This window comes from Bacillus rossius, chromosome 12 (assembly GCF_032445375.1).
Source record: "Bacillus rossius redtenbacheri isolate Brsri chromosome 12, Brsri_v3, whole genome shotgun sequence".
NCBI classification, from domain to species: domain Eukaryota; kingdom Metazoa; phylum Arthropoda; class Insecta; order Phasmatodea; family Bacillidae; genus Bacillus; species Bacillus rossius.
The window spans coordinates 49697794-49710492 of record NC_086339.1 but is presented as its reverse complement, the minus strand read 5'-3'; the positions used below and the strand labels follow the sequence as shown (position 1 = coordinate 49710492).

Genomic DNA, 12699 nt, shown 5'->3' with positions numbered 1-12699 from the left:
CAGATGAGCGTTGGCCTTCTTCAAAGATCACTATGGAAACATAGCCCTTACAGGTGACCTGTGGCACAGAGCCCGCTACAAATCAGGTAAACTGCACTGGAATGAAAACAGACAGTAGCGATGCAGGCAGTGCAGCAATGCAACCTGGCGAACAAGGTCAACAGTCAGAATCCACCTGGAAATATCTGAATGTGAGCAGCTCCAACGGTGCTGAACCACAGAATGCTGGATTTACAACCTCTCACTGCATGGGGTATTTATGCTGATCCAAACACATCCAAGGGGTCCACCTAAAACAAGAATGCATTTGTGAAGTGGCCAGTTGCACCATTATAATTCAGTTGCGATCCTGTTTCATCATGCGGGTTTTTGATCATGGTTCAACCAAATTCCTGTTAAACGTCTGTGTTTTGAATGTCGATCGAAGATCATTGGCAACTTAAGGATGAACCGGCTGAACTGAAGTTCACAACAATAATCATGGTTTGACACAGTGTGAGCAGACATGTCAAGAATTAGTATGGTCTTATAAAAGGTTATTATTGCTATCAAATGTAATTTTTGAGAGTTATTTTCAAAACTTCAGATCATAAAAAAAATAGATTAATGAAAATTGCAGCTTTTTCAAACATTATATCCCAAATTAAAAATTCCACATTTTTAAGTGTTTCAATTGTTCATTGTTTTCTTTTAATTCTTTAATATGTATTAAGTATATAATTAATGATAATTACTTTTTATATTAAATAGAAACTTTTTTTTTACCACAGCATAATTATATTTTCTGACTATTTCAGTTTATAACAGATTTTAAAGACTTACTGTTTGTGTGCATGTCACAAATTATAAATAAAAAAAGGGGGTTGTCTGTAAAGTCGGTTTACGGACGATAATTTTACGCGATAAGGTCATAAGAAAACATTGAAGAAAAATTGCATTCTTTTTAATTTTCAAATATTATTTATAGTTTTTTGCATATTTAATTTAAATAATTTGTTTAGATATAATCACGAAAAGTTTGCCTCAACCTGTTTGATATTATAGAATATTTAGTCGCACGGTGGTCGCACGGTGGTCGGGCGGAACGACCGCTGCAGACGGCCGAGCCCCACTCACCGTGCCGGGCTGGTCGACCACCAGGTCGAGTGCCTTGTACTGGTCACCGTGAGCGTGCCTGCCGATCACGATCGGCTTCGTCCAACCAGGCACTATCTTGGGAATGTTCTTGCAAATGATCGGCTCTCGAAACACTGTGCCGTCCAGGATGTTACGAATTGTGCCGTTGGGACTCTTCCACATCTTCTTCAACTTGAATTCTGGAAACATATCGCAAAATATTTGAAAAATGTTCAGAAGACCAGTCATTACTAGAAAAAATAATTCTGCAACACAGCAGAATATTTACCATGAATGACCTCTGTTAATTAAAAAGACAATGATTTATGCGGTTTAAAAGACTTTATAACTAAACACTACAAGACTTTATTATTTTTAATTAAATTTTTTGTTTACTGATAAACATGAATATGGCTAATATGCAAGACGCCATCATTTCTGGCTGACGTTCCTCAGTTAAATGAAGATACACACAGGGCTGGCAGGGAGGAGGCAGTTTCCAGCTTTACTTAATGCCTGGGTTTATAGTGATGTGTTAAGTTAGTGGTACAAACAGATCACATTTACTGTTATGGACAGTGACTTTACAGTCTAGAGAAGGTTTTTTTAACTGTGAGGTTTTAAAAGTTTTACATTAAATAACAGGGAGGAAGCAAGACAGAATTATGTTTCTCTTAGTGGCTCTGGCCGTTTCTAAATGCACGATTTGTTTACTTCAATTGAATTGATGAATAAATTAAGACTTAACTTCTCGTCCACATCAGGGTCATTAGGGTGACAAGGGGTGATGAGACGAGAATGAAACATTGATGGAACGGGAGTACTCCAAGAAAACACACAGATCATGGCTTTTTGAAAATCCAATTTCGTCCTGCAGAGAATCAAACCTTTTCTTTCTGTTCCTCACCTTTGACTCGTTCCTCATCGGGGGTAATAGTTGCACATTTGATGCCTACGTCATGCTTGAGTATCGCATGGGCTGCGTCTATAGTGACCTGGTCATCTGTGGCATCTCTGTGTGGCAAACCCAAGTCAAAGTACAGGCACTCGATCTATAACGATACACAAAACAAGTCTTAACTTTAACAAATAACCTCAATATAATCAATTATGTTTAAAACTTTGTTTCACAAAGACAAATAATAACTATTTTTAATAAATACATACAATAAAACAAAAAGAAGAAAGTTACAACCAAGCTGCCAAACAAAGATGATACGGTACCTCAGCGGTAAAAACACCATCATAATATTAAACAAAAAAATTAATTGTTTTGACTGCCCCATTTAATCTAGAAAATCGGTTTCCAAATAATGGGAATATATTAAGTGGCCAAGAGTGGGGTCTAATGATGAAATGAAATGCATGAGGTAGGCCGTTGCTGATGGTGTATGAAGGACTCACGCGTGACTGCTTGGTTTGCCACCCCTCCTTCCCCGCTGCAGTGCGCCCACGGACGTCGGAGAAGGCTCTTTTGTTTCTCATCTCATTATAATCTATAGACTTACATGTAGCCTTTCTTAAAAAGTAGTTCCGCAAGTAGCTGTGATTTTCCAAACACAACAAACAGTATTTTTTTACCAGACATTAGCACAAAGACAGTAATGATAAGGGGTTTACGTGAAACAATTACGCACGGAGGTGGCAGACCACAGGGCCTCCAAGAGCAAAGTCAGCTTCGAACCACTCATGTGACGAATCAAAGCACATGAATTTGAGTTAATGGGTGGAGTTTGGACAGAAGGTGCGAGTTGCAGAACCCCCCACACAACTGTTAACAAGTGAATGTTTTAAAAATCATCATCATCGAGAATGAGCACGGTGGCTCAACGGGAAGATGCCAGACTCACGTTACGGAGGACACAGCTGTAAATCCGGGTCCAACCATACTTTCATTTCTGTTTTCCTCAGAGGAAAACACATCATAGCACTATCTTGTAACGTTGCAAGACCCCTGCCCTCCTAGCTAAAGATTTTTCTTCTAAACTATTTTTACGCATGTAAATATTTCTTAAAAAGTCTTGCCAAGTATATTTTTTACCATTTTTATGTATTTAAGGGTTGATATTACACTTGCTGTATGCTTTAAGAATGAACCTTGTATTCTAACAGACATTTTCAATCATTAATATTTTTTTATGTAATTATTCACAAATAAGTCGCTGTACAAGATTTATGCCGGTTTTGGCCTACTTTTTCAGGTTTTCATAAATAAGTTTAATTTTGTAAAGTAATTTGTATTATGATTGCTGGTACATAAGGTTCTAGAACAATGGATTTGGTGTGGGATGTATGAGAGAGAGGCATAAGATACCGGTAAGTGCGAGTGAGAAAGAAACGGTGATTCCCCAGTAAGAGAGATACAAAAGCTGGGATTCACCACTGGTCGTGGGAACTGAGTGATAACTGCTGTCTCACAATGTGGGAGAGAGAAGGAGAAAGTGAAGTACCTGGCTCTGTGTATGAAAATGGTTTTCAGTGTATATGTTCTGTATTCCTATTGGCTGGTGATTTGTAGAGTGAATGAAGCGTGTGTGTGATTGGTCGGTGAGGTCATGTGACTGCCCTCCCTGCGTGGAGGAACCAGTGCCATGACTTCGTCAGTCGTCTGTCGATCGCTGCACAACGAGGGCGCGTTTGGAGGCTTCTCGCCAAATATGTAGTAATTAATTATTAAATAGAAAAATTAACGTTGGTAGCTCGAGACAGGCCGAAGCTAGTAATTTAATCATTGGTTGTTTTTTGGAACTTTTCGGACAGTTTTTAATTAGAAATTGCGGCTACCGTCGTCGGCGTTTTGGCTCATGGCGAAATTCATTCTCGCTGGGTGCGGCCATGTTTGAGGTCGCACTGTTTTTCGTGTACTTACAGTAAGATCCTACTGAAGGACTTAATCTATTTTTGTTTTTGTTAATTTTTATCGCCCAAACTGCGAGCATTTCTCGACAGGCGGATGTACGAGTTGGATGAGTGAAAAAGATTTGGAAAGTGATTGGATTTGTCTGTTCAACATTCTATTTTGGAAAAATAAAACAAAAATTACAATCGGCGCTTAACATCTTTTTATTTTTTTATATAACGGACCGTTATAATCTCATACTTGTTGAAAAATAAAATCACACAGCCTAACCCCTAGCTTGTGCGTGGAAATACTTCAGACAGTAAAAAAAAAGGTGTTTGTCTGTAAAGTCGGTTTACGGACGATAATTTTACGTGATGTCATAAGAAAACATTGATGAAAAATTGCATACTTTTTCATTTTCAAATATTATTTACAGTTTTTTCCAAATTTAATTTAAATAATTTGTTTAAATATAATCACGAACAATTAGTTAAAAAGCCCGCCTTAACCGTTTGATATTACAGAAGATTTTCTGGTTGGCCGGTTCTTGCACGCTCGGCTCAGGCGGAACGTGACAATGAGTCATGTTGTTTCGTGCGTGCAGCCGGCGTTCATCAATTTATAAGACATTATCACGTCAAAAAGTGTCCAGTAAAACCAAAATTAACAGATGCAAAAGATCTCCACACATTCTGTTCTCAAGAGTGCAACAAGCCACTGATTTTTTTGAAATGACTGGAGACCTGCCAATCTCTCAGACCATTTTAATTATCCTAAAATCAGCCTACTAATTACAAATGCATGTGGAAACTTGAGAAGCGAGATATTAACCGAAAGATGCCATCTAGGTTTCAACAGTTTCTAGACCATAACCATTTAGGGTGTTTAGTTTTAATAAATTTGGCTTTGATAAAGCATAGGATATAATTTAATGGAATGCCTAAAGTTAGTGGTAACTTGCTTCTACAAATAATTTCCCTGTGAAGTCATTGAAGTTTTATTTTTGAGAATAACTAATAAATAATACTAGTGTGAATAATTGCACAATTCCTTTAAATAATTATCACATCACGTAGTAAATAATGTACATCAATTGTGAAATAGTTATTGATTATGACAGAATAAATAAATTAGGTTATGTACGTAATACATAGAAGTATTGATAAAAATGGATGATTGTAGAAAGGGGAGCTCACCTTATATTGGCTGCATTTGGTTGTAAAAAATGTGGTTTTATTGTTATATCTTCGGCTCCAGTCATTATAATGAGATAACATGTATACCAGTTTTTAAGATTAATGATAAGCTTTTAAAAACAAAAAGTTTCATCGAAATTGGTCCAGTAGTTCTTTCACAATACTCAAACAAACAGAAAAATATTCAATAATAATATAGATATTCAATAAAAAAATAATTCAATAATGACAATTTTAATTTAAACTAGTTTTAACTCAATAACAAAAAAAAATATTCATATCATAAGAGGGGAAAAATACATACGAGTTCTTATTGTATTGATATGATGTTACAGTTTTCAAGGTTTTGAAAATTTCTTAATATATGATATCTGCTTTAACAAAGATTTTCAATATAAAATGTAAAACATTTTTTATGACATAAAAACTTTAGAAACAAACATGGCGTCTCTTTCGGTACCTACATATTCCCCTTCAATAGCTGGCATTCAATATGAGAATGATATTTAGAAGTGAAGAAATGCCACTGGCTTTGATAGTACGCTGGTAAGCAGAGCTAACGCCAAAATCTGTTTCTCGGCACAGGTATATTATGACTAGTTGGTATGTAAGCAGTTTCCCATCAAGTTTTCTAGCATAAGAGCATGAGATTACTATGTTTATTTACTTAAAAAAAATTATTGCCAACATCTTTTATAACACAATAACATATTTAAAAGAATATTATTTAATGTGTGCATTTAATTAAATTGTAACACAGTCATGTCTGTACATGGAATAAATTTTAAAACTGTAATGGATTAAGTAGTTAATAATAGGTAATATCCAAAACACAATTTAAAAAAAATTATGTGGACCTTAAAAATTTTCTAAAATATTCACATAAAAATTGTGCAATATATTGGATAAAATTTTGCACAGTAATAAAATACATAGAGAAGTAATATTTAGGACATTTCCCATCCAAATTAGTTAAATAGTTCCTGCAGGATACAGAACTTTATTTTAGACACATCTCTCTGATGTTACTGAACAGAGTTCCTACATTACATGCGAGCAAAGACACTGACTGACATAGCTAGTGTCATGAGTATGTCACGTACTTTGGTATATTCACATAGATGGTTGGGCGACAGTGTTGTGTGGTTACTTGCAAGGATAACAACACTCACCTTGACGTATGGAAAAATCAAGCTCTCTTTTATTTTGGCCCAGATAATCCTCGTCATCTCGTCTCCATCCAGCTCCACAACTGGGTTCTTTGCCTTGACTCGCGTGCTGCCCGCATCTGCAACACCATGCATCACGGTCAGTCATCTCGTCTCCATCCAGCTCCACAACTGGGTTCTTTGCCTTGACTCGCGTGCTGCCCGCATCTGGAACACCATGCATCACGGTCAGTCATCATGTCTCCATCCAGCTCCACAACTGGGTTCTTTGCCTTGACTCGCGTGCTGCCCGCATCTGGAACAACATGCATCACGGTCAGTCATGATGTCTCCATCCAGCTCCACAACTGGGTTCTTTGCCTTGACTCGCGTGCTGCCCGCATCTGCAACACCATGCATCACGGTCAGTCATCTCGTCTCCATCCAGCTCCACAACTGGGTTCTTTGCCTTGACTCGCGTGCTGCCCGCATCTGCAACACCATGCATTACGGTCAGTCATCTCGTCTCCATCCAGCTCCACAACTGGGTTCTTTGCCTTGACTCGCGTGCTACCCGCATCTGGAACAACATGCATCACAGTCAGTCATCATGTCTCCATCCAGCTCCACAACTGGGTTCTTTGCCTTGACTCGCGTGCTGCCCGCATCTGCAACACCATGCATCACGGTCAGTCATCTCGTCTCCATCCAGCTCCACAACTGGGTTCTTTGCCTTGACTCGCGGCTGCCCGCATCTGCAACACCATGCATCACGGTCAGTCATCTCGTCTCCATCCAGCTCCACAACTGGGTTCTTTGCCTTGACTCGCGTGCTGCCCGCATCTGCAACACCATGCATCACGGTCAGTCATCTCGTCTCCATCCAGCTCCACAACTGGGTTCTTTGCCTTGACTCGCGTGCTGCCCGCATCTGGAACAACATGCATCACGGTCAGTCATCATGTCTCCATCCAGCTCCACAACTGGGTTCTTTGCCTTGACTCGCGTGCTGCCCGCATCTGCAACACCATGCATCACGGTCAGTCATCTCGTCTCCATCCAGCTCCACAACTGGGTTCTTTGCCTTGACTCGCGTGCTGCCCGCATCTGCAACACCATGCATCACGGTCAGTCATCTCGTCTCCATCCAGCTCCACAACTGGGTTCTTTGCCTTGACTCGCGTGCTGCCCGCATCTGCAACACCATGCACCACGGTCAGTCATCTCGTCTCCATCCAGCTCCACAACTGGGTTCTTTTCCTTGAATCGCGTGCTGCCCGCATCTGGAACAACATGCATCACGGTCAGTCATTTCGTCTCCATCCAGCTCCACAACTGGGTTCTTTGCCTTGACTCGCGTGCTGCCCGCATCTGGAACACCATGCATCACGGTCAGTCATCACGGTCAGTCATCTCGTCTCCATCCAGCTCCACAACTGGGTTCTTTGCCTTGACTCGCGTGCTGCCCGCATCTGGAACAACATGCATCACGGTCAGTCATCTCGTCTCCATCCAGCTCCACGACTGGGTTCTTTGCCTTGACTCGCGTGCTGTCCGCATCTGCAACAACATGCATCACGGTCAGTCATCTCGTCTCCATCCAGCTCCACAACTGGGTTCTTTGCCTTGACTCGCGTGCTGCCCGCATCTGCAACACCATGCATCACGGTCAGTCATCTCGTCTCCATCCAGCTCCACAACTGGGTACTTTGCCTTGACTCGCGTGCTGCCCGCATCTGCAACACCATGCACCACGGTCAGTCATCTCGTCTCCATCCAGCTCCACAACTGGGTTCTTTTCCTTGACTCGCGTGCTGCCCGCATCTGGAACAACATGCATCACGGTCAGTCATCTCGTCTCCATCCAGCTCCACAACTGGGTTCTTTGCCTTGACTCGCGTGCTGCCCGCATCTGGAACACCATGCATCACGGTCAGTCATCACGGTCAGTCATCTCGTCTCCATCCAGCTCCACAACTGGGTTCTTTGCCTTGACTCGCGTGCTGCCCGCATCTGGAACAACATGCATCACGGTCAGTCATCTCGTCTCCATCCAGCTCCACGTATGGTTCTTTGCCTTGACTCGCGTGCTGCCCGCATCAGCAACAACATGCATCACGGTCAGTCATCTCGTCTCCATCCAGCTCCACAACTGGGTTCTTTGCCTTGACTCGCGTGCTGCCCGCATCTGGAACAACATGCATCACGGTCAGTCATCTCGTCTCCATCCAGCTCCACAACTGGGTTCTTTGCCTTGACTCGCGTGCTGCCCGCATCTGGAACAACATGCATCACGGTCAGTCATCATGTCTCCATCCAGCTCCACAACTGGGTTCTTTGCCTTGACTCGCGTGCTGCCCGCATCTGGAACAACATGCATCACGGTCAGTCATCTCGTCTCCATCCAGCTCCACAACTGGGTTCTTTGCCTTGACTCGCGTGCTGCCCGCATCTGGTACAACATGCATCACGGTCAGTCATCTCGTCTCCATCCAGCTCCACAACTGGGTTCTTTGCCTTGACTCGCGTGCTGCCCGCATCTGGAACAACATGCATCACGGTCAGTCATCTCGTGTCCATCCAGCTCCACAACTGGGTTCTTTGCCTTGACTCGCGTGCTGCCCACATCTGGAACAACATGCATCACGGTCAGTCATCTCGTCTCCATCCAGCTCCACAACTGGGTTCTTTGCCTTGACTTGCGTACTGCCCGCATCTGCAACACCATGCATCACGGTCAGTCATCTCGTCTCCATCCAGCTCCACAACTGGGTTCTTTGCCTTGACTCGCGTGCTGCCCGCATCTGCAACACCATGCACCACGGTCAGTCATCTCGTCTCCATCCAGCTCCACAACTGGGTTCTTTTCCTTGACTCGCGTGCTGCCCGCATCTGGAACAACATGCATCACGGTCAGTCATCTCGTCTCCATCCAGCTCCACAACTGGGTTCTTTGCCTTGACTCGCGTGCTGCCCGCATCTGGAACAACATGCACCACGGTCAGTCATCTCGTCTCCATCCCGCTCCACGACTGGGTTCTTTGCCTTGACTCGCGTGCTGCCCGCATCTGCAACAACATGCATCACGGTCAGTCATCTCGTCTCCATCCAGCTCCACAACTGGGTTCTTTGCCTTGACTCGCGTGCTGCCCGCATCTGGAACAACATGCATCACGGTCAGTCATCTCGTCTCCATCCAGCTCCACAACTGAGTTCTTTGCCTTGACTCGCGTGCTGCCCGCATCTGCAACAACATGCATCACGGTCAGTCATCTCGTCTCCATCCAGCTCCACAACTGGGTTCTTTGCCTTGACTCGCGTGCTGCCCGCATCTGGAACAACATGCACCACGGTCAGTCATCTCGTCTCCATCCCGCTCCACGACTGGGTTCTTTGCCTTGACTCGCGTGCTGCCCGCATCTGCAACAACATGCATCACGGTCAGTCATCTCGTCTCCATCCAGCTCCACAACTGGGTTCTTTGCCTTGACTCGCGTGCTGCCCGCATCTGGAACAACATGCATCACGGTCAGTCATCTCGTCTCCATCCAGCTCCACAACTGGGTTCTTTGCCTTGACTCGCGTGCTGCCCGCATTTGGAACAACATGCATCACGGTCAGTCATCATGTCTCCATCCAGCTCCACAACTGGGTTCTTTGCCTTGAATCGCGTGCTGCCCGCATCTGGAACAACATGCATCACGGTCAGTCATCATGTCTCCATCCAGCTCCACAACTGGGTTCTTTGCCTTGACTCGCGTGCTGTCCGCATCTGGAACACCATGCATCACGGTCAGTCATCACGGTCAGTCATCTCGTCTCCATCCAGCTCCACAACTGGGTTCTTTGCCTTGACTCGCGTGCTGCCCGCATCTGGAACAACATGCATCACGGTCAGTCATCTCGTCTCCATCCAGCTCCACAACTGAGTTCTTTGCCTTGACTCGCGTGCTGCCCGCATCTGGAACAACATGCATCACGGTCAGTCATCTCGTCTCCATCCAGCTCCACAACTGGGTTCTTTGCCTTGACTCGCGTGCTGCCCGCATCTGGAACAACATGCATCACGGTCAGTCATCTCGTCTCCATCCAGCTCCACAACTGGGTTCTTTGCCTTGACTCGCGTGCTGCCCGCATCTGCAACACCATGCACCACGGTCAGTCATCTCGTCTCCATCCAGCTCCACAACTGGGTTCTTTGCCTTGACTCGCGTGCTGCCCGCATCTGCAACACCATGCATCACGGTCAGTCATCTCGTCTCCATCCAGCTCCACAACTGGGTTCTTTGCCTTGACTCGCATTCTGCCCGCATCTGGAACACCATGCACCACGGTCAGTCATCTCGTCTCCATCCAGCTCCACAACTGGGTTCTTTGCCTTGACTCGCGTGCTGCCCGCATCTGGAACAACATGCATCACGGTCAGTCATCTCGTCTCCATCCAGCTCCACAACTGGGTTCTTTGCCTTGACTCGCGTGCTGCCCGCATCTGGAACACCATGCATCACGGTCAGTCATCTCGTCTCCATCCAGCTCCACAACTGGGTTCTTTGCCTTGACTCGCGTGCTGCCCGCATCTGGAACAACATGCATCACGATCAGTCATCTCGTCTCCATCCAGCTCCACAACTGGGTTCTTTGCCTTGACTCGCGTGCTGCCCGCATCTGCAACACCATGCACCACGGTCAGTCATCTCGTCTCCATCCAGCTCCACGACTGGGTTCTTTGCCTTGACTCGCGTGCTGCCCGCATCTGCAACAACATGCATCACGGTCAGTCATCATGTCTCCATCCAGCTCCACAACTGGGTTCTTTGCCTTGACTCGCGTGCTGCCCGCATCTGGAACAACATGCATCACGGTCAGTCATCATGTCTCCATCCAGCTCCACAACTGGGTTCTTTGCCTTGACTCGCGTGCTGCCCGCATCTGGAACACCATGCATCACGGTCAGTCATCACGGTCAGTCATCTCGTCTCCATCCAGCTCCACAACTGGGTTCTTTGCCTTGTCTCGCGTGCTGCCCGCATCTGGAACATCATGCATCACCGTCAGTCATCTCGTCTCCATCCAGCTCCACAACTGAGTTCTTTGCCTTGACTCGCGTGCTGCCCGCATCTGGAACAACATGCATCACGGTCAGTCATCTCGTCTCCATCCAGCTCCACAACTGGGTTCTTTGCCTTGACTCGCGTGCTGCCCGCATCTGGAACAACATGCATCACGGTCAGTCATCTCGTCTCCATCCAGCTCCACAACTGGGTTCTTTGCCTTGACTCGCGTGCTGCCCGCATCTGGAACAACATGCATCACGGTCAGTCATCTCGTCTCCATCCAGCTTCACAACTGGGTTCTTTGCCTTGACTCGCGTGCTGCCCGCATCTGGAACAACATGCATCACGGTCAGTCATCTCGTCTCCATCCAGCTCCACAACTGGGTTCTTTGCCTTGACTCGCGTGCTGCCCGCATCTGGAACAACATGCATCACGGTCAGTCATCTCGTCTCCATCCAGCTCCACAACTGGGTTCTTTGCCTTGACTCGCGTGCTGCCCGCATCTGGAACACCATGCATCACGGTCAGTCATCATGTCTCCATCCAGCTCCACAACTGGGTTCTTTGCCTTGACTCGCGTGCTGCCCGCATCTGGAACAACATGCATCACGGTCAGTCATCTCGTCTCCATCCAGCTCCACAACTGGGTTCTTTGCCTTGACTCGCGTGCTGCCCGCATCTGGAACAACATGCATCACGGTCAGTCATCATGTCTCCATCCAGCTCCACAACTGGGTTCTTTGCCTTGACTCGCGTGCTGCCCGCATCTGGAACACCATGCATCACGGTCAGTCATCACGGTCAGTCATCTCGTCTCCATCCAGCTCCACAACTGGGTTCTTTGCCTTGACTCGCGTGCTGCCCGCATCTGCAACACCATGCATCACGGTCAGTCATCTCGTCTCCATCCAGCTCCACAACTGGGTTCTTTGCCTTGACTCGCGTGCTGCCCGCATCTGGAACAACATGCATCACGGTCAGTCATCTCGTCTACATCCAGCTCCACAACTGGGTTCTTTGCCTTGACTCGTGTGCTGCCCGCATCTGGAACAACATGCATCACGGTCAGTCATCTCGTCTCCATCCAGCTCCACAACTGGGTTCTTTGCCTTGACTCGCGTGCTGCCCGCATCTGGAACCACATGCATCACGGTCAGTCATCATGTCTCCATCCAGCTCCACAACTGGGTTCTTTGCCTTGACTAGCGTGCTGCCCGCATCTGGAACACCATGCATCACGGTCAGTCATCTCGTCTCCATCCAGCTCCACAACTGGGTTTCTTTGCCTTGACTCGCGTGCTGCCCGCATCTGGAACAACATGCATCACGGTCAGTCATCATG

The 12699-nt window shown here is 45.7% G+C and overlaps 2 protein-coding genes across 2 annotated transcripts in view; both read right to left on the bottom strand.

Annotated features, from left to right (window-relative positions):
• LOC134537923 (isocitrate dehydrogenase [NADP], mitochondrial-like) overlaps window positions 1-6473 on the bottom strand; it is a 54095-nt gene extending 47622 nt beyond the window's left edge. The window contains exons 1-3 of the mRNA XM_063378887.1: window positions 6327-6473; window positions 2024-2168; window positions 1117-1316 (exon numbers count right to left, since the gene is read on the bottom strand). Coding sequence (XP_063234957.1) covers window positions 1117-1316; window positions 2024-2168; window positions 6327-6458 — 477 coding nt within the window. The 5' untranslated portion in view covers window positions 6459-6473. The remainder of the gene's footprint in view (window positions 1-1116; window positions 1317-2023; window positions 2169-6326) is intronic.
• A 1762-nt stretch (window positions 6474-8235) lies between these two features.
• LOC134537978 (exported protein YdbA-like) lies at window positions 8236-11247 on the bottom strand. Its single transcript, XM_063378997.1, has 17 exons — window positions 11163-11247; window positions 10984-11055; window positions 10811-10879; window positions 10632-10703; window positions 10456-10527; window positions 10283-10351; window positions 10107-10175; window positions 9918-9986; window positions 9742-9810; window positions 9566-9634; window positions 9390-9458; window positions 9214-9282; window positions 9038-9106; window positions 8862-8930; window positions 8598-8666; window positions 8422-8490; window positions 8236-8315 (listed from the first exon to the last, which is right to left on the bottom strand). The coding sequence occupies exons 1-17, from the start codon at window positions 11245-11247 to the stop codon at window positions 8236-8238; spliced, it is 1209 nt and encodes a 402-aa protein (XP_063235067.1).
• Window positions 11248-12699: the final 1452 nt, after the last annotated feature.

Bases quoted from the DNA above. Each gene is read 5' to 3' on its own strand.
- LOC134537978 (XM_063378997.1), bottom strand. From the start codon at position 11,247: ATGCATGGTGTTCCAGATGCGGGCAGCACGCGAGTCAAGGCAAAGAAC. The intron at 9,459-9,565 runs GTGATGCATGTT...ATGTTGTTCCAG, and splicing joins TGGAGACGAGATGACTGACC to ATGCGGGCAGCACGCGAGTC. The intron at 9,107-9,213 runs GTGATGCATGTT...ATGGTGTTGCAG, and splicing joins TGGAGACGAGATGACTGACC to ATGCGGGCAGCACGCGAGTC.